Here is a 25,805-nt window from a genome sequence, read left to right on the forward strand (position 1 = left end):
TCTTCAGTGGATACCCTAACCTAACATGATGTTAAAGTTAAAATGTATAATTATAATATAAACATCAAATCTATATCTATTAAATAATACAACATACACTTCAGAAATGAACACAAGGCAACAAATGAGCACATGTTCATCGTTCACCTACAAAGACAGCCATTCAAGATGGTAGAAACACCGCCAACCTCCTTGCACCTCTCCCCACTACGGCTATCAGACAACCAAAGCTGCAAAAGTAAAATGACCTGGTGACTGGTAAAGCTCTTGGGAAAGGTATGTCTGGTCTCTGGGCTCATCAATGAACACAGAGACAGCACTATTTATACTCCACAGACAAAAGAACAAGACTGACTTTGCTCTCACAGAATTAAGAAAATGGCGATTAGTCTGTGCTGTTTTCGGGATCAATCTTTGTCTACATTAAATGTTTTTTTCAGAAAGATGTTTTTCAGCTATAACCAACAAGAAAGCAGCAACAAAGGCCAGCTAATTTCTAATTCATGTGAAGATTGTAAATGAGCTTCTAATGGATCCTCCAATGTAATTTAAATCCAAATTAAGCCACAGTGTCTGCTTAGAGTCTTGAGTCCATGTCCCTTTGCTTCACCTTCCACAGACGGGCCACACTGTCCTGGTCCTGGGCCTGCCCTCCTGGCCTGCAGGTCATTGGACGCGCTGATTACCCGCAAGTCCTTGACACAAGACAAATCTGCACGCTTTCATCTGTGTCGGTGGGTCGCCCCTCAAAGCCTTGTTACAGGATTGGCGCTCGCCAATTAGCACAATTAGCTTTTGGCAAGCTGCCGGAGGCGTCACATGGCACCAGCTTTGCACTGATGGTACCTGACAAGCCCACAGATCAGTCATGTCTGCCATCGCAGGGGGTACGTTGGTTCAAGAATGGAGAGCAAAATGAAGAAATGGCGCTGCAATCCAACAAAAATCAGGACACCCCATGATTGCATGCGTTTGTGTAAGCTAACTCTTCTTCTCTTGAACCGCTGCACACAAAAGGTTGAAAATTTGGCAAAACGTACACCACGATTGTGTTGCCTGTACTATTATTTTTCTGAATCATACACCACATGGTGGCGCTGGTATTGAACCCCAAAGTTTGACCCTATAAGTCACATTGGCTTGAAATTTCTTGCACAGCTAAATGCACTCCACAACACACCCAATGTAACTTTAGAGTACATACTACATCAGATACAGGGTCAGGCAAAATGATCTGACACATTTGTAGATTAAATAAAAGGCAAATAAAGAAACAAAAAAAGTGTTATTTTCGAAAAGTGCCCTTAATGCCCTTTTTTTCATTTCTTTTTCAGTTGCTGTGCTTTCACTGTGGAAACATTTATCAAAACAAACAAATCTGTAACTGCAACACAACGAGCATTCAATTTGCACTTCAATCTTGATAGATATGATCCTGTACCAGCTCGAAACACCATCTTGTTATGGGTTAGACTTCAGAGCTAGTAGATCTGCATTGAAACGAAAATCAACCGGCCGACCTCGCACCGCCAGAACTGATTTAATTTTTAAAACATAATGAAACAGAATGGCATTACATGTACTTTTACAAAATAAAAACACTTTGTTTCTTTACTTTATTTGCCTTTTATTTAACCTACAAATGTATCACATCATTTTGCCTGACCGTGTACATTATGAAGTATTGTTTGATATGTGTCTCTGTGTCTAGGTCTTGACCAAAACTGCCTTTTGTCTTTCCAACAAAGAGAAAGTGTAATTTATGTTACAATAATATTTTCACAAAACATTCTTAAAGGGGGTTCAGATGTCAAAGCTGTCGAACGAGAATAAAATCTAGGTGCACAATGGCTTCATGTGGGGAAATGTAACCAAATTAAGAGTGTGTGCGTGGGGAGCGTGTGGGGGTACAGTGTAAGACAGGAACATCTGGAGGTGATTGTGCCATGAAGGAATGCAGATGTTCGAAGTAAAAGGCTTTGGACAGAGCACAGATCGACATAGCATCAATATACAGTGCAGCACGTGTATGTGTGTGTGGGCCCAGTTTACAGTGTTTAATCATCTTAGAAAACATACACCAACATCGGACAAGTCAGTGTTGATGTTAGAGGCCGACAACATTGGAGTAACAGGATGCTCAATATGGCTATAATTGGCTTCCGATCTCACTAGTAAGGATCATCATAGAAGATTTCCATCAGTCTACTTTGTGAAAATTCATTTTGTGGTCTTGGAACACACCTACAGAGAAGAGGTATGTATTAAAAAAAAAAAAAAAAACAACCAAGCAGAACTTGTGGCCTGGATAGCATTGCTATGTAGATAAAAGAACCCCAGACGATTTGGTAGCAAGATAAGTGGAAGGCAAGGTCTGGGGCAACGCGTTCTGCAACAGTACCAGTCTCATTTGGAGATTTATGTTTCCCCAGCTCTCTGGCTTTTGCCTTCAGCCTCAGAGGTGTAATCTCTGTGGCAGGCTGGACTGACAATCTTAGGTAACGCTATTTGAGATCACTATCTCCCACCAAAACAAGAAGCCAGGAAGTGTTCCGTCTGTCATTATCACAATTCGCCCAGCGCTGTGGTTTTCCGGCTAGCATCAACTGCAATCGGTTTCCTTACAAGTGACCTTGTGCAACTTTTTTTTTTTTTAAAAAACCTTTCCAGCTGAAGATGAAGCCGATGGCGTCATACAGACATAGAAAATACATGCCTGATGTTGCTGGTGGATTGATCACACAACGAGCAACAAATCCTATAGCAGAGACATAACATTCTGATTAACACAAGCATGCACATCTGCAAGGCTGCTTATGATTGGGCGTGTTGGAGCTAAACACCTTGTCTGACAACACCGGCGCTCATCTGGTGGTCCTGACGAAGAGACAAAATAAACCAGCGACTTAATTACCTTGCCTGAACTCCATAGACACTGAAATGAAAACACAATCCTCTCAGCAAAATCCCCCTCTCTTCCTGTTATGGTGTTTACACCTCCTTTGCACAAAACTATTACAATGCATATGAAATCCTGAAAATAAAGACTGCACCAGAATGTATCATCCTCATCAAAAGTGAAGTTGCCCCAAATAAAAACTGTGATTTGTAAAATCTTTTCAAGGTAGAGCTTACACATAAAACTGTTTTCAAATAAAACTTGTGTGTTATTCTCTATAATCAAACGCCTCGGGTAATGCTGAATTGTCAGTATACCCCGTTCTAAGAGATGGTTGTAGCTGAATGGATCTTTGATTGCTTTGAAGAAAGGTCGAAAAGTACTGCATCAGTACACTGCAGTGCACCGAGTGTAAGGCTCCAAGACAGGCGGTCATACGCACAGCACAGTTGTCAAAGGGTCTTCAAGCAAGAAAACACTACTAAAACCCAGGGCTGTCAAATGGTTAACATTTTTAATCACAATCACAGGTGTCAAGTTAATCATGATTAATCACCATTTGCAAGTATGTCTAAAAGATGCCAATTTTTACTGTATTATATGGGAGTCTTGTCACAACATTCAGTTTGAGCCCTGAAGACAAATAAAAACATTTCAAACAAAGACAGAAACCAACAGCGGCAAAGAAATATATACCTGCTCCTGCTCGTCCATAGTGGGGCAATGAATGGGTTTTTCCATGTATAAATAGTAAAAATAAAAATTAAAAAAAGTAGCCCAAAATGAAGTTACATGTCTGAAATATACATTGGCACTTGTCACACAAGCATCCCCTGACCTCCCACTAGGGCCATTACACCATTCTCAACTCAAGTGGAAAAATATGCCCCACCTCCCTCAAATCACTTTCGCCACAGCATCCTCACTCTTGATGGTTCCCAGTAAACATCCACCCCTGTCACCCTCCCTCTAAAATATCCTAGAGGAGGTCAACTGAGAGATTAAGACCATTCAAATGGGGTCATGGAGATCAATGATCAAACGGGGAGAGGGCTCAGCCCCTATGGCACCACTCCACCCCCTTTATTATCAGACTTACTGAAATAGAGACAAAAAAGCTGGCTAACAATTACTTCCCTTAACTATGACCCAGCCACCCTCTTAATCTGCAGCGACAGCGGAGGCGTCACCTATGGCTGTCACTGACCGTCGAACCAATCATTGATCAGGATGTCTCCATCACCTAGTTTATGTTTTTATTAACAGAGACAAACACATTCATCTTTGAAAGGAAAACTGCACTTTTATGGTTTCATATCCATGTTGTAACGGGCACATTCATGATAACATGTGATATATGCCGTATTTTGGTCATTTCAAAAGCAACATTTCTCCTCAGCTGTGATTTGGAACTGTGCAAGTTTGTGTCGTATTGTCCTGAGACACTTCTTACATACTAAAATGTCCTTATCAAGATGTGTCTCATCTATCCATACTATGAAAACCAAAGTGAGTCCACACATTTGATTTTACTATTTAGCTGCTTGCATCCTCCATAGCGCAGTTGTTTCAGTTTTCTTCACCTGTGAGTTCCGCGGCATAAGTTCCGCCCAACTGTCTGCCACTTTGTGCCATTCAGGAGGTACTCCTAAAATGGTGACTCAGGACGACCGCTGAAAGACATTTATATGGCTGGATTTTATTCGATATACTCGATTTAGTTCGATATGTCGTCACACACTTACTGTAAACCAGATTTAGCTACAGCTCCTTTCCATCTGCAGTCCCTTGGCAAGTGGGTTAAATCAATTTAAAACAAGTGTGTTATGCAGGTATGCAAAAATGTATACTAAGAGAGCCAAGAATTATACAGACAATATTAGAGTATAATTAGCTTATACTTTGCCTTGCCTACACTGTGGGGAGAAAAGTATGTGATCCCTTGCTGATTCTGTAAGATGAATAATAACAATAAAGAATTTTTATGGTAGGTTTACTGCAGCAGAGAGTGAGAGAATGTACAAAAAAAACCCAAATTACATTAACTAAAGGTAAATGAATTACTGTAATTAGCATTTGATTGATGGAAAGCATTTGATCTCAAAGCAAAACATGGCTGAGTACTCGGGGGAGAAGCCCTTATGGGCCAGCACAGAGGTCAGACGTATCTTGTGGCCGGTCATCGGGGTTGCACACATCTCAAATAGGACTCTTTGCAGAACAGTCCAGTTGCGATCAATTGAATGCCCTGAGAATACAATGACCTGGATGAATGAGAACATTCACAGCATGACTCTTAGAAACAGACTCAAAGCAGAAGTTTTCCACCTTCATGTTTGACAGTATGGATGGTGCTGTGGGGGTCATATTCAGACTTTCTCTGAATTTGAATGGTGAACACATTCTGGCAAATTCTTTCAATGAATTAAGTCAGAGCCAGAACATCTGGTGACGTTGGCTCGCGGAAAAAGACTATTTCCACTCCACGCTGCATGAATTCAAAAGCACTAGGATCAACCCTAATTTACTCGAGCTAAGCTTATTCAGATGATAATCATACCACGATAAAACAATCTTTACATGCTTCCTGACAAAGAAAATCGAAATGCGTTCTCAATGGGGCATGTGATTGTGTCAGCCATCAAAAGGAGTCAAGAGAAAAAATGTCCTTAGACGGCATACACATTGTCTGCGTCACTGACTACTTCTGTCAAAACATGGCAAATTGATGATTAATGATATGTTTACACACATGCTGCTAAAGCGTTGAAAACCCCGTCACCGTCTCTATTCTCCTTCTTGGCACTGATGTCGACATTGTGCGGAAGTTGTGACAAAAAAAAAGCGTGTGTTGTTTTTTACAAAAACATCATAGAGTGTAATCATGATTATGTTATTTGTGGTACTTCACCACTTTCTGGTCCTGTAAGGCTATGACACATTTGAGATGTAGCTCATCTCTGCACTGCAACTCTGCCACAATACAGAAGATGATCTTGATTTGGTACAGTGGAAACAGATGTCCTCAAACTCATACCAGGCATTGTTTTCCTCATGCTCGACTAAAGTTTAAAGGGATGATTCAGGACCACATTACCTTGGGTTCGAAAGAGTGACCAAGGGGGATCTGTCCTGTCATCTAGGGATTTTGACAACAAACATAGATTCTTCAAGCTCTTGATTTGAGAGAGGAGCTGCCGTCATGGGTATTAAGGTTGGATATACAAGCCAGACCCTTCATCTTTCCATCTTCATCATTTGTGTCATTCCTTCTATTTTCCACAAAAGTGAGTCCACCCTCCCCTTTATTCCCATCTCTGATTTGATTTAGGGCTTACAGAGTACCACCAGTTTCAGTGTCTCATATTCCTCTTCCTAAGTTAGCAAAAGTGCTAACATAACCACAGAGAGGTCTACTTCTAACCACAAACACAGACAGCATTTTCTAAAACAGCCTCTCGTGGACGCAGTCCATTAGGTTCCACCATCCAAACAGACCTGCTTTGTTGAGGTGTTAAATCAACAGGGTGACCTCCCCTCCACTCCTACCCAGCTTCCTTGGGCCCCCGATGGCAGGAGATTGATGTCAACAAGGAATTATGTCCCATGTTTCCTTCCAACTCCTCCAGAACCACTAGCACAGAGAGCCCCAGTGAGGCCTTAATAGGTCTACATAGCCGTATTGGGTGACCGGCACCTTCCTTCACCCCTGGCTTGAACTGTGCCAGAAACACCCAAATAGTGACGCTGTAAACACGGAATGCTGCAGAAGACAACATTGGCCGAAGCCAGTGTGTTTGTGTGTTGAGGAAATGAGCCACCTTTTTCTGTCAACACAGTGGTTACTGTGAGAAGGAGGCCAATACAGGGACGTCATACGTGTACAGTGTCATCACCAGAGGGGAATTTAGACCTGCTAAATTTGGGTTTATTTCAAGAGGCCTTCAAGTCATACATTTACAACAACCTGTAAAGCAGCTGCCATCTTTGGTGGTTAGAGGAATTCATATGTTCCAATAAATCCCTGTCCCAAAACATAATTTCACTCATATGGGTGGCAAATCAAATTTCTGAAGTCTAAATCCCAGTCAGAACTTGACTGACACAATGTGGTTTTCTTTATAGGCTTCAATCAGTGGTTGTAACTTTATACACTGAATGATGACTATGAGCGCTCACATCTATATACTTCAAATTGTCATCCTGTATGATACGTCATTTTAATAAGTATATGTCAAAGTCTGGTTTATGAAGGTATTTAGATGACAGATTTATCGAAACGATCAACCAAATCCCACAAGGTTGATATCAGTATCATGTACATTATATTAGTCTCCACCATTTGTTTAGCGGTTGCACAGAGGCACCCCAACTTTAATTAACTTCAAGTGAAAATCACAAAGTACCCCTGATATAGCGATATACCATATCTTGTCCCAATGTTTTACCAATGATAATGCCACAGTACTGCAATTACCGATATGTATTATTGACTTGTACATAATGAAAAAGGCAAAACATATGCGGTATCTCATAAAAGTGAGTACACCCCCAATGTTTCATATTCTATGTATATTCTCAAGGGACATTACTGAAGAACTATAACGTTGATTTACTTTATGGTCAGGGTGCTGCTGGTACAGCTGTATAGATTTACTAACCACTGATATCAGACAATCAGATTATTGTGTACATGTATGACAACACGAGTGTGTAGCAAGATAATTGTGTCTTGCCTGTGGTATTAGCACCACGGTTTGGGTCTGCATGAGTGCTGCAGTTCATAAAAGCAAACATGAATTCCTGCATGTACTGTGACATTGTGAAGCAGGACATGATCCCCTCCCTGAGGAAACTGGGATGCATGGCAGTTTTCCAAAATGGTAACAAGCCCAAACACACCTCCAAGTCGTCAACTGTCTTGCTCAGAAAGTTGAAGGTGATGGAGTGGCCAGACCTTAACCCATATGAGCACCTATGGGGCATTCTCAAGCGGAGAGGGAAGGTAGAGAAGTGCAAGGTGTCTAACAACCACCAGCTCCACCAGTGATGTCATCCTGAAAGGAGTGGTAGAGGATTCCAGTAACAACCTTGAGGGCATTCCATGCCCAATAGGACTGGTGAAGGCATTGCAATGCAATAGAATGGCCTACACGCTCTCCGGACTTGAATCCCATCGGGTACCTCTGATCCAGGATTTGACTGATGCCCTGATCCAGGTATGGGAGAAGATCCCTCAGGAGAATATCTGTTGTCTCAGGAAGTTGATGAGGTTGATTGTCTCACTTTTTTTTAGTATGATTCTCAATCCAGACTTCCATGAGTTGATGATATTAACTTCCACTGATTATTATGAACCCATTCCGCTAAATAATGAATATATATTTTACACTGGAATACTACATTCATCAAGATCTAGGCTGTATTTTCTATTACATATGGTACATATAAATCCTGACCTGTATCCCATTAAGACTGAGAATTTTCGAACATTTTAAGACCGTGCCAAGACTAGTGTTCCCAGGGTTATGATCATTGATAACAGGGTGTTCTATATTACATTATGGAACCCAGTTCGCATATCATTTATCTAGGAAGTGATTTAGAATAGCTGCTGATATAGAAATTGGCCATCGCATGTGAAAAACACAAAGGTTACAGAAGGGTTGTTTCCACTCGACAACCTCTAACACCTCATCTGTTTCAACAACAAAACAATTCTCTTAAATTACAGTAGTTTCATGCAGTTACTCCCCTAAACACAACCTGACCCAATAAAGAATGTAAAAAAGTAAAAGCTTCCACAAAGAAAAGTTGGAGTGAAGTAGGCCTCAAAGCTCAAAACATCTGAAAAACAACATGTACTGACCCTGAACATGACTTACGAGTAAAAAGCTAATGGAAATTGTAATGAATAATGAAAAGATACATAGCACACTGGGTCTATATGGTATCTCCTATAGGATACATGTGACATCATTTAGGTCGCTTGGAAAAAAGAGCTGGAAGCTGCATGGAGTTTTATTTGATATGACTTCTCAATAGCAAAACAGTTTGAGACAGGAAAAAAAGCAGCTCCAGCCAAAAGATGTCTTCAAAGATATATTTGTGCCCTGGTTGTGTTTTGGTAATAAATAACTTTTGATTATAAAAGAGATTTACAATTCATAGATTTTAGTCCACTGACTCTCATGTACAGTGTGAGCCATACTAAATGTGACACATTCACAAGCTGCTACAGGATAGCTGATTAAGTGTCGGAAAAGCAGACTTTGTCAGAATGGCACTTAGACTGGAGCCACTAGTCGTGAGACATGCTTCAGACATGTAACTCGGGCTACTCTTAAGTGTCACTTTCATTTAATATTAAGCACATAGCACAGCATTTTGACCTTTATCAATAAGTCATGCCAAGACAAACAATTGAGGAAGGACCTCTTATTTTTTGAATAATTTACAACAGCAGGGAGATTTATAATTCAGAAGCAAATACACATTTTATTAATATGGAAAGTGATGACTGGTGTTATGGTGTTATTACCATTTAGATGTTGCAAATTGAAATATATTAAAATACATACAACCTTTTTAAACCCATTCCATGCATTATTCTCATTTTCAGCCCTTTGTATTGAGTTGTGGACTCCTATAGAGCAGCTACACAGTATAACCCACACAGAAAACTTTCTAGACCTTCCAAAATCTGCACCTATTCCAGCCTTATTTCTTTGAATTTCCAAAACTGTCTCTTTTAATTTATTCCACCCAAAGCCCGCCTCCGGGCACGCTCACTCTGTGATTGGTCCCACTCCCAAGTGCTCTTGAGGACTTCCGGCTTACTGCCAAACCCAATTTTCGAATTTTGTCTGTATAGGAGTTGATGAAAAATAAATAAACCCTTTGGAAAGCTACTTGAAAAGTGGCTAGGAGCTGCTGGTTCCTCATCAGATGCTGGTTGGAGTGACATAGGTCCGCATTTTTTAAAATCTTGACCCAGCTTTGCCGATGCTCACTAAACAATCCCATATTTTTCTCTTTACATAGAATCTGCAACTCCAATCAAACTACTTTCGGGGCTCACTCCAAATGCACAAACCTCATTATCTGAAACTTTGGCATCATTTAAGATGAGAATCCAACATTCTAACCACATTTATAGGTGGGAAAAGCATAATAGATCCCCTTTAATAAGGAAAGTGAAGCCCCCTTTAAAGTAAGCATGAAGTAGTAGCATGATATAGGATATAGGAACCTCAGGAGAAGAGAAAATAAAGCCTAGAAGGAGACCCCTGCAGATTGCTGAGCAAATGTTTGGTTAACATATGGAGACCTGCTGCTTTCTTCTGGCACACTCCAGCAGTCGGCCACTTACTATTTCCTTGTTGCTTTGTTAAGCGTGTGAGGTACAACATCATCTGTAGGTAGACATGTCATTACTTCATTGACGGGAAGCTGCACGGAGGCAAGGAAGCACGTGGTGCGGCCAGTGACTGGTCACGGATTTGGTTTCATCTCAGCAACGCTTCTATTGTGAGTCACTGAATACCAAGTGACACAGTCATGAGTCAGTGACAATGTGCACAAAAGGGCATGGCAACACTCACGCTCAACAAATGCAATTTAAAACACAATACCAACAGCATTAGTGACAAAGACTTAATTAAAAAAAATTTAAGTATGCTCCAACAGCAAGTCAGGTCTCTTTTCCACATAATGGACAAGTGTATTTTTGTCTTCTGCACATATTGTGAAGTGTAAAATATTTTTACTTTAAAAGTCAATTTGTGAGTCGGTAATATCCGAGATAAATACAATGCAAAAAACAGCATCGTGGTCATCAGAGCTTTAAAGTTAACGTGCCAATGATGGGTTTGATGTAGCTGAGCAAGGCACATGTAGTGCATCAGCAGTGACGCTAGCCATCATTGCTACCCAGAAGTACTTTATGTAAGTCATTCATGTTGAACTGGCAAAGTGCAAATAAGGCCTATGGGCGGTACCACATCACCCAGTCACACGTGTCATCAGTGTTTGCAAACAGTTCCCAAAAGTCAATACTTCCAGAAATTGATACAAAGGCGGGTCAAATATGGCAAAGGACACATCACGCTAAGTAAGACCAGTGAGCCAGCTTGCATGGCGCTCACAAGCTCGATTAACAGGCAACGTTATGGAGCCCGACAAAGAGAGCAGTGTTGTCACCTCCACTGCAAACAATTTCAATTTAAAACATCAATGAAATTAGTGGCTTTACGTGACTGTTGTGGCTTGTGCACAAATGCAATCAATCCATACTAATAAGTTAAACCAATTGAGGTGCAGTCAAAAGGTTTGGCTCAGAGGTATTTACTTTGAGTCATAATAACACAATGTGGTAGAGGGCTTTTCTCACTCATCATTTCCCAGTGCGGATTTCCCATCCCTTAAGAGCTGGAACACCGGTGGTCTATGCAAGGAAATACAGATGGCCCTCTCTGCAGGCATCCGTCTTTGTGAATCCTTTAGAGACATTAAAATAGTCCTCGGCAGATGATGTATGTGTGCGTGTACATATTTTTCAGAAAGTGAGGCTCCAGGTTTTTTTTTTTTTTTTTTTTTTTTTTTTTTTTAATGGGAGCGAGAATTGCACTGGGAATGCTAGCCATAACATCCTACACCAAGGAGACTCCTCCTGTGAGGGAAGTAGAGAAAAGGAAAGGTGGAACAGACTATCCCTGTTGGTTTTTTTTTTTATCCCTGCCTCCACAAAGAGTGATTAATTCTGTTCTGCAGGGAGGTGATAACATGACCTACTACTCCATGACTATTCCATGACATTTATGCCTGTGTGTCTTTTAAGCATTGCTCCAACAACTTGTTGAGCAAGACAAAAGAAAATGAGTACACCACATTGTACTCGAGGATATTTAATCATGTAAATCTTGCAATCAAATCAAAGAGAAGCACAGTAGAATGTTATAACTACAGTATATATGTTCTGTCATGTTTGGGTATCAAACGTACATGGTGAACAATCATCTGCCAAATGGCAAAACAAGTTTATGTGCTTCTAGGGAGGTTCAAAAACATGCAGGCACATAAAAAAGGAATTGGGAGAATTTGTGTTCCTGAGCCCAAAAACTGTTTCATGGACAATTTACTGGCAAGGCTGAAGTGTGAGTGCAAAGAAAACACATGTTCTTGAACCGTGTTGAGCATGTGGATATACTACAAAAGGAGCTCATAATGGATAAATGTACCTCACACACGAATCCACCACTTGGTGGGTGCAGCCCCAGATATTAGTACACTCCCATCATCTCAATATTCAGTCACTGTGCAGATCGGTGCAGTGCAGTGCAGAGAGTGGCACATTCCTGCATGAATCCATCACTGGCCATCAAACAACACAGCTCGGACGAGCACATCACATGCGGCCAACATAATGGTGATGATATCCCAAGGGTATAAATCGATAGCCTATATCCTGTGCACTTCAGCTTGGGGTTGTGCTTGTGTAATGTCAGTTAAATACCGGCTTACAAGTAGAGCAGATTAGAGAAAAAAATGTCTGTTTTCATTCATTATAGATCAAACTCCCGTGTACATACTGTACTTCCAGGAACTTAAGTGCTGTGATGGCCTGAGAAGGCCTGAGCTTACCTGGTTTGGCGTCCTTGCAGCGGGCTTGTCCTGGTGATTGGCGAGGATGAGGAAAGGCAGTGTGCAGAGCTGTGGGTGCTGCAGGGCCGAGTGCAGCTCATTACGCGCCGCCTCAAGGTCCTCATCTGATGAAGCGCTGTCCAATACAAAGACGACACCCTGCGACCCCTGATAGTAGCGGCACCAATATTTCTTGATGTTGTCAGCTCCTGTGGAAGGACGTGACGCCATTAGATGGACAACTTTCAGAAGGAGTCATTGTCGTCACTCACTGCTGGTAGGTTAAAAAATGTACATTTGTATACATTACACAGTTGAAAACAGATCTGTCCCCAAAAAAGTATTTTTCCAAAAGAAGTGACAAAGATTCGATGACGACTAGTAACTCATGAAGTTTTTATCATCCCGAACACCTGATCCTAACAACATATTTACATGTCTTTTACAGTTATTTACACAAGCGGCAAAAGGATGGGATGATGCAACTCTCCACTAATGCATTAACACTTCAGAGCACTTGCTTTTAAGCCAAGAAAACAGCCACAAGATGGCACATGACAAGGCAAGAAGTGAGAGAGAAAGGAGAAGTGTAGCGTGCAGAAGGGTACATTTTCCTGAACCTTGCCTATGTTCCACTGCTGATTATTAAAGAACGTAAAAATACAATCATTGTTTACGTTGATTTAAAATGCACTGTATGTATTGCATGTATCACATTTATAAGGTAAGAGTCGAGTTACAGTGGTAACAATAGATCCAACATGTATTGACCCTTGTCTTTTATACAGTAACCCACCAAAATGGGATATTGCCTGAATTAACTGTGTGCACTTTAACATAGTAACACAGCTAATCAGATGTGTGGTATGTATAAAACAGCAAAAACTGCTTGGAACACAAGACAGTTAAACTTCACAACATGGTCCTGGCATTGTGGACTTCTCTTTACACACTAAGTAATACGCTAATTCTTCCAGTGTAGTGTTATTCATTCATTCATTCATTTTCTACCGCTTTTCCTCACAAGGGTCGCGGGGGTGCTGAAGCCTATCCCAGCTGTCTTCGGCCGTGAGGCGGGGTACACCCTGGACTGGTCGCCAGCCAATCACAGGGCACATATAGACAAACAACCATTCACACTCAAATTCATACCTATGGACAATTTGGAGTGGCCAATTAACCTAGCATGTTTTTGGAATGTGGGAGGAAACCAGAGTACCCAGAGGAAACCCACGCATGCATGGGAGACGGCTGAGGGTGGAATTGAACCCTGGTCTCCTAGCTGTGAGGTCTGCGTGCTAACCACTACACCACTGTGCCGCCCCAGTGTAGTGTCCAGATAATATAAATAAAATTGCACAAAAGAGCAGATCAAATTCATAATGATCCCATCGCCCATTACAATCATCACATAATTTGATGTATGATGACATCAGCTCCACTGTCTGGTGTGATGTATGAAATACTTGTCAGGCAGAGGCAATCATTTTAGACACAACACACAGCAATTATGTGCCAAATTTGCATGGTCAACTATGCCGCCACATTCCATGTCTGACGAGGGAAAAAGCCAGAAAAAAAGTCAGCTTTTATAGGCTGTGTGAAAGGGACTAAGCATAGGGACTAAGGGACAAGCAATAGCATAATTATAAATGCTAATGCAACATTATGTAAAGCAATTCATGTCACAGAAAAATATTCCTCAGGAGACGTCCTCCTTTCACTTTTCTCTTTTTCCACCCCCTTTGCCATGTGTTCACGCACCCCTTTTCCCTTCCTCCCGCCCTCCCTTGTGAGACCTCCAGCAGAAGAGGAAAGCTGTTGGACAGAGTGTCACTTGAGAGAGACCCTCTCATCTTTGCCATGTTCATCACGTCTCATTGGCTCTCACTGGCAACTTCTGCCACCTATTGGTCTGACAGCAGGACTTTCCAAGACATCATTAGTCACAAGGAATGTAAATATAATGCATTTTAAGAGCACAAAGCAATAATTTAATTTAAATGGAAATAAAAACAGCATGGAGACATATTGCACAGCAAAATAACATAGTGTTATTCTTGCTCAGTCAAAATTAATCAAATCCCATGTGTGCTGTGCATGTGGAACTAAAAGTTGTTGTTGCATTTTGTGACATTAAAATACCACTGCAGCTGTCTTGGGACTAACTTAACGAGAAAGATCCTCTCTGAAGGAAGCAACCCTCAAGAACATGAATAACCACATTCGGACCATACAGCAATGTAATGTCGAATGATACAATGCATATTTTTTTGTGGGTTACAATTAGAACAATTATGAAAATGCTGCGGAGGGAAAAAAAAGAAACAGCGGGTCAAAGTGAGGTCTGATTTGAGGAAAACATCTCCCTCAGCCCACCCACTTATCAGTTTGTCCTTCCAGCTCTCCCTCAGCCAAGAAATACTTTTTCAGACCTCTATCAGATTAAGACAAGCTGAAACAAGGACTTGAATAACTTAATCAATGTGACACATACAGTACATTGCTATCGTTGATGTATGTGTGGTTCTCTGTGAACAGGAAATGGTTTACCTTATAATCTGAGTAAATATGTGTCTGTATTGTGCAACAATGAATGGAGCCGTAAACAGAAAGTTAACTGTGGTAGGATGTCTTTTAAAGTGCATTCGGATTGCTGAAAATGAGGACATTTTGTTCAGGGGTTCAGCAACAATATGACTAATGGCTGAGCTTGCGTCACATGTTTACTGTAAGCAACTCCCCTGTGGATTTTCATTTTCATTAGAACAAAAAAACAAACATATTATAGTGACCTGGTGCTACTGAGAACCCCATTACATATTCTATTTCCCGACAAGCTTGGTTTGGCACACTTTGTTTATTTTGGGATAGAGAGATTTGCTGTACTAAAATGTAAGAATGAAACAGCGGAACAACTCATACTAGAATATACGGTACTAATAATGACCATAAAGGTTGACTAACTGACTGCTATCAAATGACAAAAGAAGGTGTTCTCACTCTAAATAAAGTGTTTACAGTGATTTGGAGGAAGTCAACTATGAGTCTGGTAGTTTGCTTACTCCTCTGATGAATGAGCTGTGGGGGTGGAACTGGAGTGACGCTGAAAACACAGCTGTTGATATACCCATCGACCTACAGCCCCAGTGGTCTGTTTGGGAGTAAACAGTAAACAGGAAGTCGTGAAGTGAAGCACACCTTAAGACCTCTGGCAGATGTATATGAAAGACTGAGCTAGACACCACAAATGAGATCAGTAAGTGTAAATATTTGACATATACCGATGCTGTGTATGTGCTGTGTATGCTTTCAAACCAAAGCATCGGTCCCCTCACTCACAAATGAAGTAGATATTTAAATAATTATTGCAGTGCTTGTAATTGCTAGTGATGGACATAATCGATTGTTCAGAATGGATCGATTGTTGATTAATTGTATCTTAAAGCAAATGAGGCCAAATTGAGTTCACCATTTGGGTAAAATCAGCAGTCACTGTTGACTCTGACTCGACTAGTTTGCCATATAAAGCTTTAGCTATGGGGAATTGAGTTAGAGCCACTATATACACACGCTTTGCTATAGATTCATTCATTCATTCATTTTCTACCGCTTTTTCCTCACGAGGGTTGCGGGGTGCTGGAGCCTATCCCAGCTGTCTTCAGGCAAGAGGCAGGGTACACCCTGGACTGGTCGCCAGCCAATCACAGGGCACATATAGACAAACAACCATTCACACTCACATTCATACCTATGGACAATTTGGAGTCGCCAATTAACCTAGCATCTTTTTGGAATGTGGGAGGAAACCGGAGTACCCGTAGAAAACCCACGCATGCACGGGGAGAACATGCAAACTCCACACAGAGATGGCCGAAAGTGGAATTGAACCCTGGTCTCCTAGCTGTGAGGTCTGCACGCTAGCCGTGCTGCCTCCATTGCTATAGATGATTGTAAAAATAGACAATTATGAAAATAAGAATTTAAAAAATTCAAAAGACGACACTTTTAGTGTTCTAGTGAATCCTACTTTGCAGAAATTCACTTATCACGGTTGAACCTTGAACCAATTAACAGTGATAAACAATGGAAAACTGTAGATGGTTGTTGACATTTTAACAATTCCAAGAATGATCTTTAATATCCCATTGTCTCGTGCTACCGACTTAGCTTTATTGGAATTCTGACGAATGCAAAATAAAAGTGATTAATGTGCCTGTCCCACACACTATCTTAGACACATGATACACACATTTTCAGAACTATCCTACATCAGGTTAGGGTAAATGTGCCCTCCAGTACAGATCTGACACACAGCTGTTGTCAAAAGTCTAAACTGAGAATAGCCAGTGTCTTCCAGTATCACACTGAAAAGAGCAGTATGTGAGATTCAGCGACATCTTGGGAAATTAACATGGCAGTCAATTGAAATGACTCCTATATGATGTAATTACATGGAAGTAAGAGATATTAGGATGGCTTTCAAATGCATTGGTTCCAGAGTTGGCATATGTTCAAAGATATATAAAGCTGTGTACCCGACGTGTGCATTTCACGTACAGTAGCTGTGCCACTGTACGTCCCGTTATCACAAGCTGAACTCGAAAGAACAACAGCAATGAATGACGATTATTTGGACCACCTCTTCATCAGCTGTCATGGTGTGGCAAAAACGCAGACTGTGGTCTGTCTAGACTTGACGTCACGTCAGAGTCCAGACGTACACACATGCGCACACACACACACACACACACTCTCTCTCTCTCTCTCAACACACACTTTGTGTCCTCCCTGTGTCCCAGGAGCAGTCCTTCCCACCTACATCCCTGTACCTGGCAGCATCTCGGTGAGAAATATTTGTCAGGCTAGCAATCAACACGTACAATATTACAAAAAAGGGTACAGTGAATAATATAAGGTTTGAGTCCACTTGATAAAAATGAATGCAATCAGGTTTGATTAGCAACAAAGAGGTTGATCAGGTTTACTACAGCTATTACTGCACCTGAAAAAGAGATTCTCTGAAATGCACAGTTCTGTATGGGTTTATTCCCCATAAGACATTTGAATTGCTCCTTTTAATTACCATGTAATCAATTTTACACTTCAGTTAAGATAATTGCATCCAAGTATGTGGATGGCCTCACTCCAAAATGATTTACATGTAAAGACTTTAAAATTAGTACCAGAGTTCCTATTGTATGACGTGCATTAACAAGCGCAGATGCTGCTATTAGGCGTTTGCGCTTAATGTTTTAATGGAAATAGGAAAACATCATCATGTAAAATTCTGCTGTGCGCTCATCTTTTTGGTGTACAGTAATCCCTTGTTTATTAAGGTTCATTGGTTCCAGACCTGACCATAATAAGTAGAATTCCTTATTTATACATCAACTGCTGTGTTATTGCAATGACACCCTGCGAACTGACACTCCAGATTGGTCACCTGTCGGGGGGGGGAACTTCTTCAGGCCTACGTACTCATGCATCCTCAGACACTCATATGCGTATTTGCACACACATCCCTTCATGCTGAGGGTTTTTTTTAACAGTCCCACATTGTGCTCCTCTATTGGAGCTTAATTTGTATTTTTGTACCTCCCCTTCCTCCCGCTGCTTCATTGCCCAATCATCATGTCTAACCCTTGTCTTACTGTATAATACAGTATGATGTATATGTATGGACAGATGAAAAGGAAATCTAAAATTGACCCTTGTAGGACTAATAAAGGCATATCTCACATACATTCGTAGTTAGAGCATGGACAACCGGTGTGCGGCCATCTAAATGTAGTTTTTAACATCATTAGATCCCTCTAGACATAAACTAACACCCTGATAGTCACCTTTATTAGATAGTCCTATTGTACTGTACTGTACAGTACTGTATGTACTGTAGCTCGCTCCCAAGAACGACAGGCATCATACATAAGGGTTCCCTGCACATAAGCTGCTTTGTGTCTCTGGTTTAAAAGGACAGCTTGCGCTTATGCCAATCCGGGGCAATGCACTCAAATGCAGAGAGTGACAAACCAGGATTTGCAACAATACAGTAAGTTAGAGATGAAGGTATTACATGTCTTAATCAAGTATATGATAGTGTATAATAACTATACTTATTAACTGCTATACAAAAGCGGTGAAAATTTGGCACAACAATCACCCTTTCTGTGCTATTTTTCGGACAAATACACCACACGGTAAGGCTATTATTAAACCCCAGTTTGACCCCATAACTTGAAATAACTTAACTTGAAATTTCTCACACAGCTCAATACGCTCTATAAAACACCCACTGTAAATTTAGGTTGTTGGTACAGAGTTTTCAGGCACTGAGCAAGATTGGTTATAAACATGGCGGCCATCAGGCGAAACGTCTTTGGAGAAGCACAACTAATTAGCCATATGTCTAATTATTATAAAACTGGGAGGATATCTGTATTACATGCATGCTTGTAGGCCTTCTAAAGCATTTTGACACAAAAGTAATTTACAGTGATGACAGTAGAAAATGCTAAATAAATAAATAAAAAGTACATACTGGCTTAAAAATCCCATTTAGACAGAGGAAAGGCTCATACTCCCCCCCCCCACACCCCCACCCCCATTGATTCACAGGCAAATCATTAATTTATCAGATGTGTCTTGCACTTAAGGATGACTGTAGATGCAAGACTTGATCTATACTGTATTTCTGTCCATGTCAGGCATCCAGTGAACCTTCCATTACAAAAAAGAAAGAAATACATAGAAAGTGCTTCTTACGTCTTAACAGGCCTTAGCTAAGCCTGAGTGAACAGGACGAGCCGCAAATGTAGCGTGTAAAGCATGTTTTTTTTAGGCTTAGAAATATTGATGCCTGTACGTCACATCTCGTTTTTTTTTTTTTTCGACATCATTGCAACACCGTGCAAAATATCACAAAACCAATGCACTGTTTGCTTGTTTTCAAGCACCCTGGGACACAAGGTAACAAGGGGATGGTAATCAGGAAACTATCGGAAAGAGTCATTAGGAAAACTGACAAATGGAACACGATGGAAGATTATGAACTCCCTAAACGCCACACTGATGTCACGCACATTTGGAGCAGGAGAAGTATGCCTTCATTCGGCCAAACACAACGCAAGTGTGTTAACTTTAATCACATACACCAAATATAAAGTCAACATTGTATGCATGTTTCTATGCAGTGCGGCTCCTTCCTGGATGGAAACCTCTCGTAACGTAATTTCCTGTGCATATGCCGCTACTTTTTTCTTATGCTTTAAACCTTGCAGATTATACAATGATGCAGCCTTGTTTTGGTCATTCTGCATATTTCTGCATCCCATGTACTTAACACACCCACAACTTATTAACAGGTATACAGATCATTTTTTCTTCGATTTAATGGGTGCTGCTATTATTCAGGTGTGCTGAGTATTTCCCCCCCAAAAGTGAACATATTTAAGCATATGCTAAATCATCTAAATCTGCTGGGTGTCTGCTATTTTCCACCACAATAATTCCCCGGCAGATTGGCTTTGACCCAAACCAGAAAAACGCTTGTGCTGTATCCAAATTTGGTAGCGCTCACGTTGGTGGTCCCCCAGTGCTTTTTCTGTGTGCTTCATCTTCTTAGGGGGCTATGTTGGGTGAGTACATATTGCACCTGTCATGTGCCTCACCCCCGACCCAAAGTAAATCATAACAGCATTCAACAAAACAATTACAGCAATGATGTGCCCCTCTGCTCTGGCTCCCTTTAAGGACTGGGGGAGGAGGGAGAGCCTCCCATTGCTTTTTGGTGTGTTTACGTTTCTCCACCTTAAGATGCAGCATCTGCGCTTGTTAAACAGCTTCCTCGAGTGTTGTACACTTCCAGGAATCACACAAGTTAGATTGTACAGACCCCCATAACAAAAACATTAACAGGTCTGACGTCTGTACACAACTGTCAGCGTGTGAGAGAAACCGGTGACGCTGTTGGGGGGAGTGGGGGACATGCTTTTGATTCCTATGTTTACAAATGTGCGTAAGCGTAGATGATTGTATAAACGGCTCTGTCATCAATAAATAAAGATTAATACACTAAAAGATAGCAAAGCATTAAACACCGAATAATTCTGACAACCAAAATCCAGAATCAGTTACCGGTACTTGTAGGATGCATAATGTAATACATATACTCCTGATTTTAAGAAATGGGAGTGAGACACATTTTTTTGACTGAGCAACGTATTGCCAACAAATAGATAAATACTAGCAAAACAACCAAAATAAACATAGAAAGTGACATTGGATGTTCATCAGCTGATCAAAAGTTTAAGCCCACAGCAATAAAAAGCCAGAATCTTGGCAAAAATGTGGATTCAATGTCATTATCTCTTGATGGCACAAAAAAAAGAGCTTTCTCTCTTTGAATGCGGTCGGATTAATGAACTGGCTAAGCAATGCCTCTGCAGGAAGACATCTTCAAAAATTCTGGAGGTTATGGAACAAAAAACTCAAGCGGTAGACCCCCAAAAATGTCACCGGAATTGAGCCGGGGGGTCTGATTGGCTGTCTGTCAAGACACGGTATGATGCTTGGCCCAAGGTTGTTACAGGTGCTGTGTGCAGGCCAATAACCATTGTATGGCATCTGAGAGAGATGAAAAGTGTTTTGTGTTCATGATTTTGGGTGTCCGTAATGGATTAATTGGATGTGTCTTTTTTCTTATGGGAAACATGCATTTTTTTGGTTAGAGTACATTTCGGTTTCAGTCATATTTTCTGGAATGGAGTGATGACTCTAAACAAGGTTCCACGATATTTGTGAACAGAAAAATAATTTACCCTTTATTTGTGTTTATCTTGTCCTTGTTCACCCGAAATAATCTTTTTCACGAATTTTGAGTTTTATGGGAGAAGAGAGCCATGGGTTTTCAAATTGCGTCACAGCTAGAATCACCTCAGAAAATGTAAAACAGTCGGGGCCTTCCCAACTTCCCCAAAAAAACATGACATGTTTTGTTTGACTTTTCTGTTCACTTTAGACTCTGTAGGAGTCTAAAAGGAGAACTAAAAAGCTATTCATTTGCCTTTGACATAACTGAAGTTGCATGAGCAGGGTTGGAAAAGAAAATATTTTTTTCTTCATTTTTCTGAAGTTGCTGTGCCTCCAGTAAAGTCTTGTGGGACCTCCGAGGGGAGGCTAGTATACTTTGAAAGCCCTGGAGTACAGAATAGAAACACTCACCTCCAAGTTCTTTTACATTCAAGATGGCATTAGGAAATGGCACTGCTTTGATGCTAAAACCTGAGGACAAAAACAAATGTCACTGTAATGACAAGGAACAATGATTGATAGTATTGATAGTTCACAAATAATTCACAATTGTATTTCCTCCCTCATTAGGCAAGTATTTACTGAGGGGAGAACACAGATTGAAAACAAAGAAAGTTCCCCCATGGCATTGCGCGTCCGTGTAATGAATGTGGCGGACATTTTCCGGTATACGCATATAACGGATTTCGCTTATATCGGACAAAACCAGTGGGAACAATTGAATCCGATATATCCGAGGTTTACTGTACAAAAAAACAAAACAATGTGTGGTTATATCTATCAAAAAAGCAATACAGAAAATAAAATAGATGAACTATAGCATTAGGATAATGTGCAAGTGACACAATCATCATTTTCAAGACCAAAATTTACGAGATTGTTACGTAGTTTTTAAGTGAAAAACAATGAAGGCTGACATCTGTGAGAAATTGGAGGAGAATCAGTCATGATTCTTCTTCTCAGTAGATTTTGGCAGAGGGTTGACAGCTAAATGTTATTTAAGAGAACCTTACTAAAATAATTTTCTGCTGAGTAAACAAACCTTTTTAAATCTACTACGGGTGCAGACAGATTTAGCCAAATATTCACAATGGCTCTGACTTGGACCAAATCTGAAATGAGATTTCTGCAACAGCTCAACACTGATTGCAGACAAAGTCAAGAGCAGGGAAGAGGTATGTCGGTGTCCTTGAGGGATTGCATTACGTGTGTGGAAAGTAGAGTGTTGAGTAGCAGAGGAATCAGGCACTAACCCTAAAGCCTCATCTTCTGGACATACTTAACACCAGCCTCCCACTAGACTGCAAAGGGGGGGGGGGGGTGGATCTGTGTATTGTGGGTTACAACTGGACAGATGTATGAAGACATGTTACTGTGACTCTCCTGGAGAGCTTTAGTATGTGGCTTAAATTAACATAAGGGGGTGTGATTACTGAAAGGTAAGGTTTTATCTTTTACCAGTGGTGGGAACAATTCCGTCGCTGCCCTCACTACAGAGGCGCGAGAGCAGGCTGGTCTTTCCAGCACCAGTCAGGCCGATGCAAACCACATCGTACTCCGGTCTTGGCGGTGGCGGTCCTTTACAGCACAGTGCCCGGAAACACTGAAATAAAACAAACAACAACGAATCAGCTGGAGAAGGGATCAAATTCCTGTGCGAGACTGGAAGAACGATTAGGTTTTGGCATTTAAAGTCACAAGTTATGGAGTAAAGTCCTTCAAACTCCACAGGGTGACTCTAGTGGGCCTCTCAGCTGTCTTTATGTGAAAGAGCAGAAAACCTCGTTCATCCAGAGTACCAAAAGGATAACACAAATCTACATACTTGGGCTATCACACCTTAATGACAAGTGGCAATCCAAATGATGCCAAATTGCTTGCTAAACAAAAAAATGCTGTCACTCGTCAGCGGCCATCACTGCCAGTAAAACATACGTATACTAATCCCAACACTATATCAGTGAATGTTATTATTGTGTCATTGTTTGTGGTTGTTGGCGGTGGTTGCCTGAAAGTGTTCTTGACGTGAATTGCTAGCTGAAAATAGCTTGCAGTCACTCATTTTTCTCACCTCTTGTAGTCGATCTGTCAGTTTCACAAGTAAATCCTTTATTTATTTATTTATTTATTTATTACTAGACCTATCTTACAAATCTTAGAACGGGGTTTCATGCCGGGGCTAGATAGGCAACGATCGCTGCTCACTGGTCACTTACTGACAAAAACTTACTTACTGAAAAAAAACAATTGTGTGCATCACAACACAATATCAGTAAATGTTTCCATGCAAATATTTATTTATCTAAGCCAATAGCATGATACAAATGTTTAATTGCATAAGCCTACTTCAAACGTTTTTTGTGTCATGAGCCCTTTAATGTCATCATTTAATTGCGTGCAAGAGTGGCAGTGCTGAATGGAGGCATGGAACCGCTGGTGCAGACTATTTGGGTCTTCAGTGAGTGTGTGCGTGTGGATACCCTGTCTGATTGGGCCCTGATGTCAGCCAGAGGCAGACCTGACACTCAATGAATCATGGCCTGGGACTGAAGGCCTGCTGTGAGACATTAAGGGGCAAATGCAGTGTGAACCGTGAATGAGATTTTTTTTAACTTGTGTGGAGAGATCAGTATCCACAACGAAAGAGCAATATATATACTTTTTTATGAGCAAGTCAGGAGGAACCAGTCTGGCTGATGTAGAGCCCAGAGGCACACACAATGACTCTTAGCATGCACTATATCACATTTCCAGGTGGAGGAAGATCAAAACAAGCTTCTTCTTAATAAGGTTCTTGTCAAAGGAGGACCCTGTTCAAGACACTGCTATCCTGTTCAAAGAAAACAAGCGAGCAAGACATGAGGATGAGGCTTTAAGGTCCCATATTATGCTATTTTTCAAACATTTTAAATAGGTCTTAGAGGTCCCGCAATACTGAATTTAAACTGTGTTGCTTATAATCTAACCTTACTGGGTTACACAGTTTTGTCACTTTAGTGCTCAAGAACTGGGTTAGTTTCACTTTTATCCACTTTTTACATATTACACTGCTAACTTTGCATTTGTCCAACATAGCAGATGATAAATATCACATACAACAACATAACATTACTGAGCAGGACAGAAAGACATATTAGCAAGGTGAGAAACCTTACACAGTGATGACGTCACATTTTAACAGCACTCTAGGTTAGCCTATTTGCTGAGGTGCATGCAGGGCAAGGCTGTTATACGTAGTACCTATCTATGTGGAAGGAAGTTTTTTTTGTTTATGCGATCATAAAAACAACTTTTAAACCAGACGTTTGAGTGCCTCTTCTTTCAAAAGTGGAAAAAACAAGTGACTGAGATGATGGATAAACATGGTCTAGGTGCATCACTTAATAGCATTAAAAGTCAATTTAGCAAAATAGGGGATCTTTAGTAAGACAAACATCTTAATTACCACAGTGACTGTCATGGGACAACTTTGAACCTCCATTATTATCCTCCCAACAGTTTCTGATATGATGAGATCCCACATCTAAATCAAAGATCATTCCACAGTACAGCTTCCTTGAGTCTTTCACGCACCCCCAGACGTTGGTGAGCAGCAGGGTCAGTTTTAAGTGCTGTGCCAAAACAGAGATGCCGTTTGATGGGGATGTGGGGAATCTGCTTCAACAGAACCAGACGTTGACTGAGCAACCTGACCCCCCCGACTCCTCGGTGAACCCATCGGTCTGCTCAAACAGGAAACATTCTCCTCTTCCAGAGAAATGGGGAGATCAGAAACACATACGTGTCAAGATGGGGAAACACATGTAAAAAGTTGGTTTGATGAGTTTGCGCTATTCTCTTCCGCTTGGATTCTCCTGGACCCCCCTCACCACCTCCTTAACTACTTTCCCTTGAGGCTACATGTAAAGATTTCTGTAGGGGGAAATCTACCCTCAGCTGTCAGTTTACAGACTAAAGTGTTAATCGTCAGCAGGGGTGAAAGCAGGAACAAAGTTGATTTGGGTGATTATTGATTATTACAGTGCACATTTCACAAGAGATATTAAAGAAGCATTCAGTGCTTGACCCCGGAGTCCTCATGCACAAGGTTCACTGCGAGAAAGAGAAATGGAAGCTCCCCCTGGCCCCCCATTTGACAGCATCAAGATTGACGGGATCAAGATTATTTGCTAACCAAATAAATGATTCACATAAGGAACAATTTCAGTTTCAGAAAGCCAAAAACACGTTTTTAGAGTTTGTAAATGCAGTTTGACATGCAGAAAACAATTCAAATTGCATATAAATGACAAATGAAAGGAACAGATGAACATTTAGGATGACTTTTACCTTCATTGAAGTGATTCTTGATGTGATTGTCCCTAAAAACACAATGTGGCAACAAGATCACCCACCACCACCACCATTCTGTTTTGACATGAGGCGTTTGAATTCAAGAGTGTTTCCCATTTCA

The 25,805-nt window shown here is 40.9% G+C and overlaps 1 protein-coding gene across 3 annotated transcripts in view; it reads right to left on the bottom strand.

Moving 5' to 3' along the window:
• arl15a (ADP-ribosylation factor-like 15a) overlaps window positions 1-25,805 on the bottom strand; it is an 87,660-nt gene that overhangs the window by 28,109 nt on the left and 33,746 nt on the right. For all 3 annotated transcript variants that reach the window (XM_058071696.2, XM_058071698.2, XM_058071693.2), the window contains exons 2-4: window positions 22,811-22,955; window positions 21,764-21,823; window positions 12,542-12,750 (exon numbers count right to left, since the gene is read on the bottom strand). In XM_058071696.2, coding sequence (XP_057927679.2) covers window positions 12,542-12,750; window positions 21,764-21,823; window positions 22,811-22,955 — 414 coding nt within the window. The remainder of the gene's footprint in view (window positions 1-12,541; window positions 12,751-21,763; window positions 21,824-22,810; window positions 22,956-25,805) is intronic.

This window comes from Doryrhamphus excisus, linkage group LG3 (assembly GCF_037039965.1).
Source record: "Doryrhamphus excisus strain RoL-2023G ecotype Guam linkage group LG3, RoL_Dexc_Guam_v1.1, whole genome shotgun sequence".
In the NCBI taxonomy this organism is placed as follows: domain Eukaryota; kingdom Metazoa; phylum Chordata; class Actinopteri; order Syngnathiformes; family Syngnathidae; genus Doryrhamphus; species Doryrhamphus excisus.